The 20,633-nt window shown below is 51.7% G+C and overlaps 1 protein-coding gene across 2 annotated transcripts in view; it reads left to right on the top strand.

Annotated features, from left to right (window-relative positions):
- mphosph8 (M-phase phosphoprotein 8) overlaps window positions 1-20,633 on the top strand; it is a 116,550-nt gene that overhangs the window by 26,511 nt on the left and 69,406 nt on the right. For both annotated transcript variants that reach the window (XM_038817982.1, XM_038817981.1), the window contains exon 4: window positions 3,276-3,378. In XM_038817982.1, coding sequence (XP_038673910.1) covers window positions 3,276-3,378 — 103 coding nt within the window. The remainder of the gene's footprint in view (window positions 1-3,275; window positions 3,379-20,633) is intronic.

Genomic DNA, 20,633 nt, shown 5'->3' with positions numbered 1-20,633 from the left:
AGCACTGTTGCTTCAGAGTGCCAGGGACCCGGGTTCGACTCCCAGCTTGGATCACTGTCTGTGCGGAGTCAGCATGCTCTCCAAGTGTCTGCGTGGGTTTCCTCCGGATGCTCTAGTTTCCTCCCACAAGTCCCGAAAGACGTGCTTGTTGGGTGAATTGGAAATACTGAAATCACCCTCCGTGTATGCAAACATCCCGTAGTCGCCAGAATGTGGCGTCTATGGGGTTTTCACAGTAACTTCTTCATTGCAGTGTCAATGTCCGCCTACTTGTGACACCAATAAAGACTATTAGAAAAAGATTACAGGAGTGCTTTTTACACTAATTAGTGAAGACTGTTCAAACACTTGTGGTTTTACATACATGGAATCAAGAAGGGGGTAAAGAAATCAGGCGATAACTAACTGGATCTGCATGCAGACATATCCCCCATTTTAAAGAATTTTATACCTGAAGTCAGCACAGGCAGGAGCAGATGTGAAACCCACTCCGGCCAGAGTATTAAGCTAGCTGGCCAATTAATGGCCATCCAGCATGATATGCGTTCTATGAAAGGTTGAGCTCCGCCAGGGAGGCAGGATAGTGGGTGTCGAGAAAAGGGAGTGCACAGATCGGCACTTCCAACGTGCTTCCTCTTGGGAGACGGATGCTGTGGAGATGTCTCGGGGAGCTGCTAACTTGTAAAATATAAATATCAGTAGAAAAACTTTGCTACCAGTGTCTAGGCACTTGGTTGATCTAATATTTTTCTTTGAGCATGTTGGTGATGTGCTAAAACCTTGGTTTAGGGCATTAACAACATTTCTTTCTTAACTATTGTAAATGAGCAGAGTAATTATGAGTAGCTTTATTAAACCATTATCTATTTTTTTTCCTTGTGTTGAATACGAGATGAGGTATCTCTTTTGATCACCTTTTTTGGGTCACTTGCTTTTAAGCAAGAAATGGGCAGTTGTAAGTCTTCTGTTTTCTGCACTCTACCTCCGTGGCCACCACCTCTCATGATTCTTCTCATACTTGTCACAATGCAAACATTCATCTCCTTCAAAAATTCTTCCTCTTGTGTTTACATAGGCAGCCCAATTACATGGAATGTCTCTGTAATTGGTCTCTCGTTCATATGTCTGTATCTACAAGGCCACCATTAACTTGTGACGGTCCAACATTATGATTTGGACAAGTTCATGTTTCCTCCTACTTGGTTGGTGAAATAACCAATCTTCCTCAACTTCTACCAGCACTTGCACTAGCTGTCCATCTACCTCGTCAACCCTAAGGTGTGTTTTCATCCTCTCATCTATGACCTAACACTGCTCTGAAATATTACCTACTTTTGCCTTTACCTCAATCTCCACTGAACAATCAATGTCTTTGATATCTTTTCTTGGTTTCTCTTATTTCCACCTTCTTCAAACTGTTGAATGAAATGAAAATGGCTTATTGCAACGAGTAGGCCTCAATGAAGTTACTGTGAAAAGCCCCTAGTCGCCACATTCCGGCGCCTGTTCGGGGAGGCTGGTACGGGAATTGAACCGTGCTGCTGGCCTGCCTTGGTCTGCTTTAAAAGCCAGCAATTTAGCCCAGTGTGCTAAACCAGCCCCACCCTGGGTTAGGGCGCGATCAATTCTAGTCCCCCTTGATCTGGAGTTGCAACACACTTGAAATAACAAATAAATCTTAGCAAAACACCCGAAGTCTTTGGCCCTTGACTACCCAATAATTACAATCACCATGTTTGCAAATTTAAACACAATTACTTTTTATTTCCAACAACTATAATGCAATATGCAACAGAGAACAGGTTAATTATTATCTAATTCCTAATCACTCCACTTTAATGCCTGCATTTCATATATAAAAAGAAACATAGAAGCAAATGAAGGCCATTTGGCCCTTTGAGCCTGCTCCACCATTCATTGTGATCATGGCTGATCATCATGTTCAATCCCCTGATCCTGCACCCCCCCCCCCCCCCCCCCCAATTTCCTTGGCCCTTTTAGCCCCAAGAACTTTTATATAATATATCATATAATTGTCCTTTCCTTCAGTTGGAGAAGCATCTGACTTTGGATTGATATCCTTCTGTAGGTGGGAGTTATTCAAAGCAAATATTTTCTAACTCTTTTTTTTTGTATTTGTATTCATGGCTGCCATCTCATGACTTCAGTCTGAATTTATCTTTAGCGCAATATAGCAAGACGAAACCTCCAGAAGGTGGAAATATATTGTACAATGAAGATTTTACAAAAAGTGGAACGGAGTATATCAAATTTGTTTTGAAGTAAAAGTGTTCAGTTCGTAAATCTGTTTAATGTGGTAAAATTACCCTGTTGGTTACATTTCTGCATGAACTGGGCAGCACGGTGGCACAGTGATTAATACTGCTGCCTCACAGCTCCAGGGTCCCAGGTTCAATTCCGGACTCTGGTGACTGCTTGTTTGTGTGGAGTTTGCACTTTCTTCCTCTGTCGGCATGGATTTCCTCTGGATACTCCGGTTTCCTCCCACTGTCCAAAGAAGTGCAGGTTAGTTGGATTGGCCATGTTAAATTGCCCTTAGTATAGGTGCGGTTATGGGGATACAGTGGGGGTGCGGGTTTAGGTAGGGTGCTCTTTCCAAGCGCTGATGCAGACTCGATGGGCTGAATGGCCACCTCTGCACTATAGATTCTATGAACTGCCCTCTAACTTTGGAAATTATGAGCAGTTGACTCTAGAAGAAGTTCTCAAAACAAAATGCCCTATTGAATCATGTTTCAGAATTATAATGCCTTTTTCATGAATAAGCTGGCAAATTTCCAGTTTTCTGAAGTCGAGAAATAAATAACCAATCTCTCACTTAAAGCCGAAACAAAAAAAAAAAATAGAATTGTTTCACAACACCCAGGTTAAAGTCTAACATGTTTGTTTCAAACACTAGCTTTTGGAGCGCAGCTCCTTCCCAGGTTAAAGTCTAACATGTTTGTTTCAAACACTAGCTTTTGGAGCGCAGCTCCTTCCCAGGTTAAAGTCTAACATGTTTGTTTCAAACACTAGCTTTTGGAGCGCAGCTCCTTCCTCGGGTGAATTCACCATTCACCTGAGTAAGGAGCTGCGCTCCGAAAGCTCGTGTTTGAAACAAACCTGTTGGACTTTAACCTGGTGTTGTAAGACTTCTTACTGTGCTCACCGCAGTCCAACGCCGGCATCTCCACATCATAGAATTGTTTCATACATTATGCATTTTCAGCCAAAATGAAAATAACCTTTACAGACATGTACTTTTATTTTCCCAGTCTGTTTCCCGAGAGAAGTTGGGAAAGAAAAGTGAAGCACCCAGAGAAGTGTCTGAGAAGTTGGATATGGGCAAAGAGCGAAGGGAGCAAAGTGTAGACCGCAGTAAGTACTTCTAAAGAATGTGCCTTTTGCCAATGGTCACCAGATTGGTAAACATCAGAGCGTTATTTTGCTATGTCGTCTTATTTTCCGGTATCAGTATGTCAGTTCAAAACATTCAAATTAGCATATAATTTGTTAAAAGATTTTATTTTTTTAAAAATAATTTTTATTGGAATTTTTTGAAAAATATATATCAACGAAACAATAATAATAAACACCCCCCCCGGCACCCGTAACAATGCATGTAACAAACCCCCCCCCCCCACAACCCCAATGAACAACAACAAAAATTAACAATAAGCAAATTAACTTAAACACTATCCCCGCCCCCACCCCGGTTGCTGCTGCTGCTGACCTAGTACCTTATCGTTGAGCCAGAAAGTCGAGGAAAGGCTGCCACCTCCTAAAGAAGCCTTGTACCGACCCCCTCAGGGCGAACTTGACCCTCTCCAACTTAATGAATCCCGCCATGTCATTAATCCAGGTCTCCACACTCGGAGGTCTCGCATCTTTCCACTGCAGCAAGATCCTCCGCCGGGCTACTAGGGACGCAAAGGCCAAGACATCGGCCTCTTTCGCCTCCTGCACTCCCGGCTCCACCCCAACCCCAAATATCGCGAATCCCCAGCCTGGCTTGACCCTGGATCCCACCACCCTCTACACCGTCCTCACCACCCCCTTCCAGAACTCCTCCAGTGCCGGGCATGCCCAGAACATATGGGCATGGTTCGCTGGACTCCCCGAACACCTGACGCACCTGTCTTCGCCCCCAAAGAACCTACTCATCCTAGATATGGACATGTGGGCCCGGTGCAGTACCTTGAACTGGATGAGACTAAGCCTCGCCCATGAAGAGGAGGAGTTCACCCTCTCCAGGGTGTCCGCCCATGTTCCCTCAATCTGCTCCACCAGCTCCACCTCCCACTTAGCCTTCAGCTCCCCTACCGACGCCTCCCCCACCTCCTGCATTACCTGGTAGATGTCAGATACCTTCGCATCCCCGACCCACACCCCGAAAGCACCCTATCCCTTACCCCCCGCGGGGGCAGCAAAGGGAACCCCTCCACCTGTCGCCTAGCAAACGCCTTGACCTGAAGGTACCTGAACATGTTCCCCGGGGGGAGCTCAAACTTCTCCTCCAGTTCACCAAGGCTCGCGAACCTCCCGTCAATAAACAGGTCTCCCAACTTCCTGATGCCCGCCCTGTGCCACCCCAGGAACCCGCCATCCATGTTCCCTGGGACAAAACGGTGGTTCCCCCGCAGCGGGGCCTCCACCGAGCCCCCCACTTCCCCCCTGTGTCGCCTCCACTGCCCCCAAATTTTGAGGGTAGCCGCCACCACCAGGCTCGTAGTGTACCTCGTTGGAGGGAGCGGCAGCGGCGCCGTTACCAGTGCCTTCAGGACCGTGCCTCCACAGGACGCCATCTCCATACGTTTCCATGCTGCCCCCTCCCCATCCATTACCCACTTGCGTACCATCGAGACGTTAGCTGCCCAATAGTACCCAGAGAGGTTGGGCAGCGCCAGCCCCCCTCTATCCCTGCCCCGCTCCAAAAAGACCCTCCTTACCCTCGGAGTCCCGTGCGCCCAAACAAATCCCAGAATGCTGCTGTTCACCCTCCTAAAAAAGGCCCTCGGAACGAAAATAGGGAGGCACTAAAACAAAAACAAAAATCTCGGGAGCACCGTCATTTTAACGGACTGTACTCTACCCGCCAACGACAATGGCAGCATGTCCCACCTTTTAAACTCCTGCTCCACCAACCTAATAAAATTGAGCTTGTGCAGAGTCCCCCAGCTCCTAGCCACCTGAACCCCCAGGTACCTAAAACTCCTCACTGCCCTCTTTAGCGGGAGCCTACCAATCCCCTCCTCCTGATCTCCCGGGTGTACGACAAACAGCTCACTCTTGCCCAGGTTCAATTTATATCCCGAGAAACTCCCGAACTTAGCAAGAATCTCCATCAACTCCGGCATTCCCCCCACCGGGTCTGCTACATACACCAGCAAGTCGTCCGCATACAGCGACACTCGTTGCTCCTCCCCACCTCGCACCAAACCCCTCCACCTCCTCTACTCCCTGAGAGCCATGGCAAGAGGCTCAATTGCCAGCGCAAAAAGCAAGGGGGACACGGGGCACCCCTGCCTCGTCCCACGGTGGAGCCTGAAGTACTCTGACCTCCTCCCATTTGTCGCTACACTCGCCATCGGGGCCTCGTACAGCAACCTCACCCATTTAATAAAGCCCAGCCCAAACCCGGACCTCTCCAACACCTCCCACAAGTACCCCCACTCAACCCTGGCAAAGGCCTTCTCCGCATCCAATGCCACCACAATCTCCGCCTCTCCTTCTGCTGCCGGCATCATTATCACATTTAGCAGCCTTCGCACGTTAGTGTTCAGCTGCCTGTTCTTCACAAAACCCGTCTGATCTTCATGTATCACCCCCGGCACCCAGTCCTCTATTCTAGTGGCCAAGATCTTCGCCAGCAACTTGGCGTCTACATTCAGCAGTGAAATCGGCCTGTATGATCCGCACTGCAAGGGGTCCTTAACACGCTTCAGGATCAGGGAGATTAAGACCATAAGACATAGGAGTGGAAGTAAGGCCATTCGGCCCATCGAGTCCACTCCGCCATTCAATCATGGCTGATGGGCATTTCAACTCCACCTACCAGCATTCTCCCCGTAGCCCTTAATTCCTCGCGACATCAAGAATTTATCTATCTCTGCCTTGAAGCCATTTAGCGTCCCGGCCTCCACTGCACTCCGCGGCAATGAATTCCACAGGCCCACCACTCTCTGGCTGAAGAAATGTCTCCGCATTTCTGTTCTGAATTTACCCCCTCTAATTTTAAGGCTGTGCCCACGGGTCCTCGTCTCCTCGCCTAACGGAAACAGTTTCTTTGCGTCCACCCTTTCTAAGCCATGTATTATCTTGTAAGTTTCTATTAGATCTCCCCTTAACCTTCTAAACTCCAATGAATACAATCCCAGGATCCTCAGCCGTTCCTCGTATGTTAGACCCGCCATTCCAGGGATCATCCGTGTGAATCTCCGCTGGACACGCTCCAGTGCCAGTATGTCCTTCCTGAGATGTGGGGCCCAAAACTGGACACAGTACTCCAAATGGGGCCTAACCAGAGCCTTATAAAGGCTCAGTAGCATATCGCTGCTTTTATATTCCAACCCTCTTGAGATAAATGACAACATTGCATTCGCTTTCTTAATCACGGATTCAACCTGCATGTTTACCTTTAGGGAATCCTCGACTAGCACTCCCAGATCCCTTTGTACTTTGGCATTGTGAATTTTCTCACCGTTTAGAAAGTAGTCTATGCTTGGATTCTTTTTTCCAAAGTGCAAGACCTCACATTTTCTGACGTTGAATTGCATCAGCCATTTCCTGCACCACTCTCCCAAACTGTCTAGATCCTTCTGCAGCCTCCCCACTTCCTCAGCACTACCTGCCTGACCACCTAACTTCGTATCATCGGCAAACTTCGCTAGAATGCCCCCAGTCCCTTCATCCAGATCATTAATATATATGGTGAACAGCTGCGGCCCCAACACTGAACCCTGTGGGACACCGCTGGTCACCGGCTGCCATTCGAAAAAGAACCTTTTATCCCAACTCTCTGCCTTCTGTCAGACAGCCAATCCTCAACCCATGCCAGTAGCTCACCTCGAACACCATGGGCCCTCACCTTACTCAGCAGCCTCCTGTGTGGCACCTTATCAAAGGCCTTTTGGGAATCCAGATAGACCACATCCACTGGGTTTCCCTGGTCTAACCTACTTGTCACCTCCTCAAAAGAACACCCCCCTCCCATGCCTCGTTGAAGGTCCTAACCAACAGGGGGCCCAGCAGGTCCGCATATTTCTTACAAAATTCAGCCGGGAACCCATCCGGTCCCGGCGCCTTCCCCGACTGCATGTGGCCAATCCCACTGACCAGCTCCTCCAACTCGATCGGCGCCCCCAGTCCCTCCACCTGCTCCTCCTGCACCCTTGGAAATCGGAGTCTGTCAAAAAAACTCTCCATTCCCCCTCCCACCGCCGGTGGCTCCGACCGGTACAGTTCCCTATAGAAGTCCCTAAAGACCTCATTGACCTCTGCCCACTGCCGCACCACATTCCCATCTCTATCCTTCACTCCATCAATCTCCCAAGCCGCGTCCCGCTTAAAAAGCTGGTGCGCCAGCATCCTGCTCGCCTTCTCTCCCTACTCATAGACCGCTCCCTGCGCCTTCCTCCACTGTGTCTCCGCCTTTCTGGTGGTCAATAAATCAGACTTGGCCTGCAAGCTACACCGCTCCCCCAGCAATCCCTCCTCCAGGGCCTCCGCGTACCTCCTATCCACACTCAACAGTTCCTCCACCAGTCTCTCCCTCTTCCCCCCTCTCCCTATGGGCTTGGATGGAGATCCGCTCCCCCCTAATCACTGCCTTCAGAGCCTCCCATACCATCCCCACCTGGACCTCCCCAGTATCATTGACCTCGAGGTACCTCTCGATACATCCCCGAACCCTCCTACACACCTTCTCATCAGCCAACAACCCCATGTCGAGAGGCCAAAGTGGGCGCTGGTCCCGCACCTCCCCCATCTCCAGATCCACCCAATGCGGAGCATGGTCTGAAACCGCAATAGCCAAATACTCGGCCTCCTCCAGCCTCTGGACCAGTCCCCTGCTCAAAACAAAGAAATCAATGCGGGAATAAACCCTGTGCACATGGGAGAAAAAAAAGAGTACTCCCGAGCCCTTGGCCTCCCGAAATTCCAGGGATCCACTCCTCCCATCTGGTCCATAAACCCCCTCAACACCTTGGCCGCCTCCGGCCTCCTGCCTGTCCTTGAACTAGAACGATCCAGTAGGGGATCCAGCACCGTATTGAAGTCCCCCCACCTCCAGGCCAGGAATGCGGCCCAACATACGCCTCCTGAAACCAGCATCATCCCAATTTAGGGCGTACACATTAACCAACACCACCCTCTCCCCCTGCAGCTTACCGCTCACAATAACATATCTGCCGCCACTATCAGCCACAACCTCAGACGCCTCAAACGCCACCCTCTTCCCCACCAGGATCGCCACCCCCCGGTTCTTCGATTCGAGGCCTGAGTGGAAAACCTGCCCCACCCACCCCTTCCTCAGACGGACTTGGTTCGCCACCTTCAGGTGGGTCTCCTGGAGCATGGCCACTTCCGCCTTCAGCCCCTTCAGATGCGAAAACACCCGGGCCCGCTTAACCGGCCCATTCAACCCCCTCGCGTTCCACGTAATCAGCCAGATCAGGGGGCACCCCGCCCCCCTCCCCCGTCGACTAGCCATAGCCCATCGACTGCTCGCCCCTGGCCATCACCCATTCGGCCTGTTTCCCACGGTGATAGAACCTCGCCCCGACCCGCACCAACTCCTCCCTGGCCAATCCAGCACCTGGCTAGGACCCCTCCTAGCCGCGACTCTCCCTCTACTGTACTCCAGTGAGCCAGCTGACTTCTGCTGACCCTGGCAGCTCCCGCTCTAACTCCGACCCCTCCCGATATGAGGTCCCCCCTCCTCCCCTGCATCAACTCCTGGGCACCGCTTCAGCGCGGGAAACCCGGTCTAATAACCACGCCCCTTGCCACCAGCACCACCCCCTCGTCCCGCAGCGCGGGAAACCAGAGAAAAGCCCGCGCTTTCACGCTGCCCCATCCCACCAACGCAGCTCCCAAACCGCAGTCCCAACCCAACCACCAACTCCGTACAAACAAAGACACAGATCAACCACAAACCCCAGTACCCCCCTTAGAACACAAAACCATAATCCACATCGTCCGAAAGCGAGAGAAAAAACAAAAAAAAAACAGAATAACCCGCTACAGCATAAACAATGATACATGAATAAAATAGAAAAACTCCCACAGCCCCCAATCTCTAGTTCGAGTCCAGCTTTTCAGCCTGCACAAAGGCCCACGCTTCCTCTGGGGACTCAAAGTAGTGATGCCGGTCCTTATAGGTGACCCACAGGCGCGCAGGCGGCAACATGCCGAACTTCACCTGCTTTCCATGGAGAACCGCCGTCGTCCGGTTTAAAAAAAAAACAATAATTTTTATTGGAATTTTTTACAGAAAATATAACAAATGCAACAAAATAACCCATTATAACTGTAACACCCCCCCAGACTGTATCAACGCATGTATCACATTTCCCCCCCCCCCCCCCCCCCCCAACCCCAATGAACAACAAGAGAACTTAAAAATAAATTAAAATTAAATAAGCAAACATATTCATCGTTTCCGCCCCCCCGGGTTGCTGCTGCTGCTGTCCCAGTACCCTATCGTTGAGCCAGAAAGTCGAGGAAAGGTTGCACCGCCTAGAGAACCCTTGTACCGATCCTCTCAGGGCGAATTTGACCCTCTCTAGCTTGATAAAGCCCGCCATGTCGTTGATCCAGGTCTCCACGCTTGGGGGCCTCTCATCCTTTCATTGTAGCAAGATCCTTTGCCGGGCTACTAGGGACGCAAAGGCCAGCACACCGGCCTTTTCCGCCTCCTGCACTCCCGGCTCCACCCCAACCCCAAAAATCGCGAGTCCCCATCCTGGCTTGACCCTGGATCCCACCACCCTTGACACCGTCCTCGCCACCCCCTTCCAGAACTCCTCCAGTGCCGGGCATGCCCAGAACATGTGGGCATGGTTCGCTGGACTCCCCGAACACCTGACACACCTGTCTTCGCCCCCAAAGAACCTACTCATCCTAGACCCGGACATGTGGGCCCGGTGCAGCACCTTGAATTGGATGAGGCTAAGCCGCGCACATGAGGAGGAAGAATTAACCCTCTCCAGGGCATCAGCCCATGTCCCGTCTTCGATCTGTTTCCCCCAGTTCTCCCTCCCACTTAGCTTTCAGCTCCTCCACTGACGCCTCCTCCACCTCCTGCATAACCTTGTAGATATCAGATATCTTCCCCTCTCTGACCCAGATCCCTGAAAGCACCCTGTCACTCACCCCCCTCGCGGGAAGCGAAGGGAATCCCTCCACCTGCCGTCTAGCAAACGCCTTTACCTGCAGATACCTGAACATGTTCCCCGGGGGAGCCCAAATTTCTCCTCCAACTCCCCCAGGCTCTCAAACCTCCCATCAATAAACAGGTCCCTCAGCTATCTGATGCCCGCTCTGTGCCAACCCTGAAATCCCCCATCAATGTTCCCCGGGACGAACCGATGGTTCCCCCTTAACGGAGCTTCCATCGAGCCCCCCACTTCTCCCCTGTGTTGCCTCCACTGCCCCCAAATCTTGAGGGTAGCCGCCACCACCGGACTCGTGGTATACCTCGTGGGAGGGAGCGGCCACGGCGCCGTTACCAGGGCCTCAGGCATGTATCTCCACAGGACGCCCTCTCCATCCGTTTCCATGCCGCCCCCTCCCCCTCCATCACCCACTTGCGCACCATCGACACATTGGCCGCCCAATAATACCCCGAGAGATTGGGTAACGCCAGCCCCCCCCATCTCTACCCTGCTCCAAGAAGACCCTCTTCACCCTCTGGGTCCCATGCGCCCAAACAAAGCTCATGATGCTGCTAGTCACCCTTCGAAAAAAGGCCCTAGGGATAAAGATGGGCAAACACTGAAAGAGGAACAAGAACCTCGGGAGAACCGTCATTTTGACGGACTGCACTCTACCCGCCAACGATAATGGCACCATGTCCCACCTTTTAAATTCCTCCTCCATCTGCTCCACCAGCCTGGTAAAATTAAGCTTATGGAGAGTCCCCCAACACCTGGCCACCTACACCCCCAGGTATCCTAAACTCTTCACTGCCCTCTTAAATGGGAGCCTCCCAATTCCCCCCTCCTGATCACCCGGGTGTACTACAAATACCTCGCTCTTGCCTAAATTTAACTTGTAGCCCGAGAAGCCCCCAAATTCCGCTACAGCTCCATCACCCCCGGCATTCCCCCTTCTGGGTCCGCCACATACAACAGCAGGTCGTCCGCATACAGCGATACCCGATGTTTCTCCCCACCCCGCACCAGACCCCTCCATCTCCCTGACTCCCTCAACGCCATAGCCAAAGGTTCAATTGCCAATGCAAAGAGCAAGGGGGACAGGGGGCACCCCTGCCTGGTCCCACGGTAGAGCCTAAAGTACTCCAATCTCCTTCCATTGGTAACTACACTCGCCATCGGAGCCGCGTAGAGCAGCCTCATCCATTTGATGAAACCCTCCCCGAATCCGATCCGCTCCAGCACCTCCCACAGCTACCCCCACTCAACTCTATCAAACGCTTTCTCTGCATCCAGCGCCACCACTATCTCCGCCTCCCCCTCCACTGCCGGCATCACAATAACATATAGCATTATCCGCACATTCGTGATGAGCTGCCGTCCCTTGACAAATCCTGTCTGATCCTCGTGTATCACCCCTGGCACACAGTCCTCTATCCTGGTGGCCAGGATCTTCGCCAGGAACTTAGCGTCAACATTGAGGAGCGAGATAGGCCTGAATGATCCACACTGCAAGGGGTCCTTATCCCGCTTCAGGATCCGAGAGATCAGTGCCCGCGACATCGTCGGGGGCAAAGCCCCCCCCCCCCCCCTTCTCTTCTCCCCCCCCACCCCAAATGCCTCATTGAAGGCTCGCAACAACAGGGGGCCCGCCAGATCCACATACTTTTTATAAAATTCCACCGGGAACCCATCCAGCCCCGGCGCCTTACCTGACTGCATTTGTCCAATCCCCTGACTAGCTCCTCCAACTCAATCGGCGTCCCCAGCCCCTCTACCAGCTCCTCTTGAACCTTTGGGAAACGTAGCCTGTTCATGAAGCTCTCCATCCCCCCTCTCCCCATCGGAGTTTCCGACCGGTACAGTTCCTCGTAGAAGTCCCTAAAGACCCCATTTACTTCTGTCCCCTTCTGCACTACATTCCAACCCTTATCCGTCACTCCACCAATTTCCCTAGCCGCATCTCGCCTACGGAGCTGATGCGCCAACATCCTGCTCTCCTTCTCCCCATACTCATATCTTGCGCCCTCCTCCACTGTGTCTCTGCCTTTCTGGTGGTCAACAAGTCAAATTTGGCCTGCAAACTGCGCCGTTCCCCCAGCAACCCCTCCTCCGGTGCCTCCGGGTATCACCTGTCCACATCCAGGAGCTCCCCCACCAATCTCTCCCTCTCCTTCCTCTCCCTATGGGCCCGGATGGAGATCAGCTCCCCCCAGATCACTGCCTTCAGAGCCTCCCAGACCATCCCCACCCAGACCTCCCCCACGTCGTTGGTATCAAGATACCCCTCAATACTTCCCCGGACCCTCCTACACACCTCCTCATCAGCCAGCATCCCCACATCCAGGCGCCAGAGCAGGCGCTGGTCCCACGCCTCCCGCATCTCCAGATCAACCCAGTGAGGAGCATGGTCTGAAATTGCTATGGCCGAATACTCTGCATCCTGCACCTTCGGGATCAATCCCCTGCTCAGGATGAAAAAATCAATTTGGGAATAAACCCTATGGACATGAGAGAAAAAGGAATACTCCCGTGCTCTCGGCCTCCCAAACCTCCAGGGATCCACCCCTCCCATCTGGTCCATAAATCCCCTCAGCACTTTGGCCGCTGCCGGTCTCCTACCTGTCCTTGAACCGGACCGGTCCAGTGGGGGATCCAGCACTGTGTTAAAGTCTCCCCGATGATCAGGCCCCCTACCTCCCAGGTCCGGAATGCGGCCCAACAAGCGCATCATGAAGCCAGCATCATCCCAATTCGGGGCATACACAATAACCAGCACCACCTTCTCTCCCTGCAGCCTACCCTTCACCATAATATATCTGCCCTCTTTGTCCGACACCACCTCAGCCGCCTCGAACGCCACCCTCTTCCCCACCAGAATCGCCACCCCCCCGGTTCTTCGCGTCCAATCCTGAGTGAAAAACCTGCCCCACCCACCCCTTCCTCAGACGAACCTGGTCCGCCACCTTCAAGTGGGTCTCCTGGAGCATAGCCACGTCCGCCTTCAGATGAGAAAATACCCTAGTTCTCTTAACCGGTCCATTCAGAGCCCCAGCCATAGCCCCAGGCCAGCGCGCCCCACCAGACCCATTCCCCATGGCGATAACGCCTCTCCTCTACACCCCCCCCCCCCCCCCCCCCCCCCCCCCAACCCACCAGCTCCTTCCTGGCCATTCCAGCAGCAACCTGGTATCTATCCCCCCCCCCAGGCTAGGACCCCATCTAGCCACGACGCACCCTCCATGGTACTTCCGTGAGTCTGCTGACCCCGGCCCCTCCCGGCATGGGGGTCATCCCCCTCTTGCCACACCTCCTTGGCACTGCTTCAGCGCAGGAAAGAAAACCAGTAGAGGCCACGCCAGCTCCGCTCCCCCTGCCCCGCAGCGTGGGAAACCAGAGGAAAGCCCGCGCTTTCATACTGCCACACCCCACCCTACTGACGCAGGTCCCCAAAATCCAGTTTCACCCCAGCCCTGTACAGAAGAGAACATATAAAACACAAACCCCCAACATTCCCCACATAACACACCACCACACCCAACAGACAGATCCACCCGGAAACGGAGCAAAAAGAAAACCAGCATAAAAAACAGGTGTCAGAATTGCAGAACAGCAACAGCGAAAGCAGAAACGACCATAATGTGTCCCCTGACCCTAGTTCGAGTCCAGCTTCTCCGCCTGTACAAAGGCCCACGCCTCCTCCGGGGACTCGAAGTAGTGGTGCTGGTCCTTGTATGTCACCCACAGACGCGCAGGCTGCAGCATTCCAAATCTGACCTGCTTGGCATGCAGCACCGCCTTCGTCTGGTTCAACCCGGCCCGCCGCTAAGCCACCTCCGCACTCCAGTCCTGGTAGATTCGCACTACCGAATTCTCCCACCTGCTGCTCCTCTCTTTCTTGGCCCAGCGCAGCACACACTCCCGGTCGCTGAATCGATGGAACCGCACCAGCACCGCCCGTGGGGGTTCATTTGCCTTGGGCCTCCTGGCCAGCACTCTGTGAGCTCCCTCAAGCTCCAGGGGCAAATGGAAGGACCCCGCTCCCATCAACGAGCTCAACATCGTGGTCACATACGACGGGAGATCCGACCCCTCCAGCCCCTCCGCCAGGCCCAGGATCCTCAAATTCTTTCGCCTCGTGCGAATGTCCAGCTCCTCCAAGCGGTCTTGCCACTTTTTGTGAAGTGCCTCGTGCAACTCCACTTTCCCCACGAGGACCACGGCCTCCTCCTCCCGCTCAGCGGCCTGCTGCTGCAACTCCCGAATGGACACCTCCTGGGCCGCCTGGGTCTCAAGCAGCCTGTTGGTAGTCGCATTCAGGGAATCCAGCAACTCAGCCTTCAGCTCCGCAAAACAGCGCAGAAGAGAAGCTTGCTGCTCCTGCGCCCACTTCCACCAGTCCTCGGGTGTTCCGCCGGCCGCCATTTTGTCCTTCTTCCCCCGCTTTTCTTGGGGAGTTGCTGCAGCTTTTTCCTTTGCCCCACTCTGGGTGAGCACCATAAATTATGGGGAATGCTCCTCTAGACACCTTCCCCCACCGGGATTCGTCGAGACAGCGCCGTTTGGGGCCCTCAAATAGGCCCAAAAGTCCTTAAGTAGCGGGAGCTGCCGAACGTGCGGCTTAGCTCCGCATAGCCGCAACCGGAAGTCGCCTTGGTCCGGTTAAACCCGGCTCTCCGCTTGGCCACCTTCGCACTCCAGTCCTGGAAGATACGCACTACCGAATTCTCCCACTTACTACTCCTCACCTTCTTGGCCCATCGGAGAACACACTCCCGTTCACTGAACTGATGGAACCGCACCAGCACTGCCTGCGGGGGTTCATTCGCCTTGGGCCGCCTGGCCAGTACTCTATGGGCCCCCTCCAGCTCCAGGGGCAGATGTAAGGATCCTGCCCCCACCAGCAAGTTAAACATCACGGCCACATAGGCCGGCAGGTCCGACCCCTCCAGCCCCTCCTCGAGACCTAGGATCCGCAGGTTCTTCCTCCGTGACCGAAGCTCCATCTCCTCGAACTGATCTTGTCACTTTTTATGAAGCGCCTCGTGTATCTCCACCTTCCCCACGAGGGCAGAAACCACCTCCTCGCGCTCCGAGGCCTGCTGCTGCAACTCGAGTATCGCTGCACCCTGGGTTGTCTGGGTCTCCAGCAGCTTACTCGTCGTCACCTTCAGGGATTCCAACAACTCCCCTTTCAGCTCCGTGAACTAGCGCAGAAGGGCCGCCTGCTGCTCCTCAGCCCACTGCCTACACTCCTCAGGGGCTCCACTGGCCGCCATTTTGTCCACCTTCCCCCGCTTTTCCAGAGGAGCTGCTGCCGTTTTTCTCCTCGCCCCACTTCGAGTCCGCACCATAATTCCCGGGGGGTTTTGCTCCAGACCCCTTTATCCACCGGGAATCGTCGAATCAGCGCCGTTTGGGGCCCTTTAAAAGAGCCCACAAGTCCTTTTAAAGCGGGAGCTGCCGAACGTGCGGCTTAGCTCCGCATAGCCGCAACCGGAAGTCCTTGTTAAAAGATTTTTGATGTACAGATTCGTCTTTCCGTGAATAATTTACTTTCCAAATGCTTGTAGTAATGGATGTAAAATTTAGCGGAAGGTTACGTGACAATATGGTAAAAATAATTGCTGTTTTTTTTCTCCCCATTGGTTAAAACTGATATAAGAAGAGTGGGGGGGAAGAGGGAAAGAGAAGAGGAGGGGAGGCTTCATGGTTGTGCAGAAAAGAGCTGTAGTGGAGATATTAAACCTCCAGATTCTGATTGGCTCATCATTATCTTTTGATTTTTGTATTCTGTACCTCGAGATAAACCCTAGAATTCTGTTCGCCTATCAACCTGGGGGGGGATTTGAGAACCTGCAACCCCAAATCCCTGTCATTACAGAATATCAAGCTTGCTTAATAACCCAAAATACATCACCCAACCTGACATTGGATTCAATTGGCAGCTGTACAGCCATTTCATCCATCTTGCTCATCAATTTTCAGATTTCTTGGTGTTTATAAAGAATTAGTTGGAGTTTGTAATTTTCTATCAGCTGCCAGTTTGGACACGAGTATCTCTAGGTCTGTATCCAAATTATTTCTATTCAAAGCGAACAAAAGTAGCCCCAGTCTGGCCACCCTTACTGGTCACGACAGGTGCATGCTGAAGGACTCGCAAGAATTTTAAAAAAAAGCAAAGTGGGCCAAAGGTCTGGACCTGCCCATGCTCAGCCATTCTATCTTCGATTGAAATCAAATTAACAATGAAGTGTAAATACATGCAAGTAAGGGCGTTTGTCAGGTGGCGGGGCCCCCCTGCTGCTGCCGCGTGGGGTCCAGGACGGGGTGCTCTCGGGGTTATGGGTTGGAGAGGGGAGGATCTCGGAAGTGTACCAGGTGATGCAGGAGGTAGACGAGGCCTCGGTGGAGGAGCTGAAAGATAAATGGGAGGAGCTTGGTGAGGAGATTGAGGAGGGGACGTGGGCGGATGCCCTAGAAAGGGTGAACTCCTCCTCTTCTTGTGCGAGGCTTAGCCTCATACAGTTTAAGGTACTGCATGGGGCTCATATGACCGGGACAAGGATGAGCCGGTTTTTTGGGACCGAGGACAGGTGTATTAGGTGCTCGGGGAGCCCAGCAAACCATGTCCACATGTTCTGGGCATGCCCAGCGCTGGGGGAATTTTGGAATGGTGTAGCAAGGACGGTATCGAGGGTGGTAGGATCTAGGGTCAATCCAGGCTGGGGACTCGCAATATTTGGGGTTGCAGTGGAGCCGGGAGTGCAGGAGGCGAAAGAGGCCGGTGTTCTGGCCTTTGTGTCCCTGGTAGCCCGGCGGAGGATTCTTCTTCAGTGGAAGGATGCGAGGCCCCCAAGCGTGGAGGCCTGGGTCAATGATATGGCGGGGTTTATTAAATTGGAGAGGGTGAAATTTGCCCTAAGGGGGTCAGTGCAGGGGTTTTTCAGGAGATGGCAACCATTCCTAGATCTCCTGGCAGAACGGTAAAAACAAAAGGTCAGCAGCAGCAGCAACCCGGAGGGGGGGGGGGGGGGTCTTTTTGTTTTGGGTTGGATATCTGTTTTTTTGCCAACAACGGCGTTAATTTATTGTTTCTCTTTTGTATTTACGGGGGGGGGGGGGGGGGGTCTGTTTTTTTTGTTCTTAGAATTTTCTGTTTCGTTTTTTTTGTGAAAATTTGAATAAAAATTATTTTAAAACAAAAACAATGAAGTGTAAAAACCACTGATTTCTTTTTCATGAAAGGTTTTTAAAACTGAGGTTACCACTTTTTATTTCTCAGTTACCTTTAAAACACGTGCTGATAGAACATAGAACATTACAGTGCAGTACAGGCCCTCGATACCAATCTAAAGCCCATCTACACTATTCCATTATCATCCATATGTTTATCCAATGACTATTTCAATGCCCTTAATGTTGGCAAGTCCACTACTGTTGCAGGCAGGGCATTCCACGCCCTTACTACTCTCTGAGTAAAGAACCTACCTCTGACATCTGTCCTATAGCTATCTCCCCTCAATTTAAAGCTATGTCCCCTCGTGCTTGCCATCACCATCTGAGGAAAAAGGCTCTCACTTTCCACCTGATCTAATCCTCTGATCATCTTGTATGCCTCTATTAAGTCACCTCTTAACCTTCTCTCTAACGAAAACAGCCTCAAGTCCTTCAGCCTTTCCTCAGAAGATCTTCCCTCCATACAAGGCAACATCGTGGTAATTCTCCTCTGCAGCCTTTCCAATGTTTCCACATCCTTCCTATAATGCGGCAACCAGAACTGCACGCAATACTCCAAATGCAGCTGCAACATGACCCCATGGCTTCGAAACTCAATCCCTCTACTAATAAAAGTTAACACACTGTACGCCTTCTTAACAACCCTATCAACCTGGGTGGCAACTTTCAGGGATCTATGTACATGGACACCGAGCTCTCTCTGCTCATCCACACTACCAAGAATCTTGCCATCAGCCCAGTACTCTGTATTCCCGTTACTACTTCCAAAATGAATCACCTCACACTTTTTTCTGCATTGTACTCCATTTGCCACCGCTCAGCCCAGCTCTGCAGCTTATCTATGTCCCTCTGTAGCCTGCAACATTCTTCTGCACTGTCCACAACTCCACTGACTTTAGTGTCATCTGCAAAGTTACTCACCCATCCTTCTACACCCTCCTCCGGGTCATTTATAAAAATGACAAACAGCAGTGGCCCCAAAACAGATCCTTGTGATACACCACTAGTAACTGAACTGAATTTCCCATCAATCACCACCCTCTGTCTGCTTACAGCTAGCCAATTTCTGATGCATACCGCTAAAACACCCTCAATCCCATGCCTCCATTTTCTGCAATAGCCTACCGTGGGGAACCTTATCAAACGCTTTACTGAAATCCATATACACCACATCAACTGCTTTACCCTTGTCCACCTGTTTGGTCACCTTCTCAAAGAACTCGATAAGGTTTGTGAGGCACGACCTACCCTTCACAAAACCGTGTTGACTATCCCTAATTAAATTATTCCTTTCTAGATGATTATGAATCCTATCTCTTATAAACCTTTCCAAGACTTTGCCCACAACAGAAGTAAGGCTCACTGGTCTATAGTTACCGGGGTTGTCTCTGCTCCCTTTCTTGAACAAGGGGACAAACATTTGCTATCCTCCAGTCTTCTGGCACTATTCCTGTCGACAATGACGACATAAAGATCAAAGCCAAAGGCTCAGCAATCTCCTCCCTAGCTTCCCAGAGAATCCTAGGATAAATCCCATTCGGCACAGGGGACTTGTCTATTTTCACACTTTCCAGAATTGCTAACACCTCCTTATGAACCTCAATCCCGTCTAGACTAGTAACCTATATCTCCATATTCTCTTCGACAGCATTGTCTTTTTCCTGTGTGAATACTGACAAAAAATATTCATTTAGCGCCTCTCCTATATCCTCGGACTCCACGCACAACTTCCCACTACTGTCCTTGACTGGCCTTACTCTTACCCTAGTCATTCTTTTATTCCTGACAAACCTGACATATAGAAAGCTTTAGGGTTTTCCTTGATCCTACCTGCCAAAGACTTCTCATGTCCCCTCCTGGCTCTTCTTGGCTCTCTTTAGGTCCTTCCTGGCTAACGTAACTCGCAAGCGCCCTAACGAACCTTCACGTCTCATCTTTACATAAGCCTCCTCCTTCCTCCAAGGGCAGCACGGTAGCATAGTGGTTAGCATAAATGCTTCACAGCTCCAGGGTCCCAGGTTCGATTCCCGGCTGGGTCACTCTGTGCGGAGTCTGCACGTCCTCCCTGTGTGTGCGTGGGTTTCCTCCGGGTGCTCCGGTTTCCTCCCACAGTCCAAAGATGTGCGGGTTAGGTGGATTGGCCATGCTAAATTGCCCGTAGTGTCCTAAAAAGTAAGGTTAAGGTGGGGGGGGGGGGGGTTGTTGGGTTACGGGTATAGGGTGGATACGTGGGTTTGAGTAGGGTGATCATGGCTCGGCACAACATCGAGGGCCGAAGGGCCTGTTCTGTGCTGTACTGTTCTATGTTCTATAAGTGATTCAACTACTTCAGTAAACCACGGTTCCCTCACTCGACCACTTCCTCCCTGCCTGACAGGTGCATACTTATCAAGGACACACAGTAGCTGTTCCTTGACCAAGCTCCACATTTCAATTGTGCCCACCCCCTGCAGTTTCCTTCCCCATCTTATGAATCCTAAGTCCTGCCGAATCACATCATAATTGCCTTTCCCCCAGCTATAACTCTTGCCCTGCGGTATATACCTATCCCTTTCCATTCCTCAAGTAAACGTAACCGAATTGCGGTCACTGTCACCAAAGTGCTCACCTACCTCCAAATCTAACACCTGTCCTGGTTCATTACCCAGTACCAAATCCAAAGTGGCCTCGCCTCTTGTTGGCCTATCAACATACTGTGTCAGGAAACCCTCCTGCACACATTGGACAAAAAACAAAAACTAAAGTACATCTAAAGTACTTGATCTGTAGAGTTTCCAGTCAATATTTGGAAAGTTAAAGTCCCCCATAACAACTACCCTGTTACTTTCGCTCCTATCCAGAATCATCTTTGCAATCCTTTCCTCTACGTCTCAGGAACTTTTCGTAAGCCTATAGAAAACTCCCAAAAGGGTGACCTCTCCTTTCCTGTTTCTAACCTCAGCCCATACTACCTCAGTAGATGAGTCCTCATGAAACGTCCTTTCTGCCACCGTAATACTGTCCTTGACTAACAGT

Source organism: Scyliorhinus canicula, chromosome 14, assembly GCF_902713615.1.
Source record: "Scyliorhinus canicula chromosome 14, sScyCan1.1, whole genome shotgun sequence".
Classification (NCBI taxonomy): domain Eukaryota; kingdom Metazoa; phylum Chordata; class Chondrichthyes; order Carcharhiniformes; family Scyliorhinidae; genus Scyliorhinus; species Scyliorhinus canicula.
This window is presented reverse-complemented; position numbering and strand designations above follow the sequence as displayed.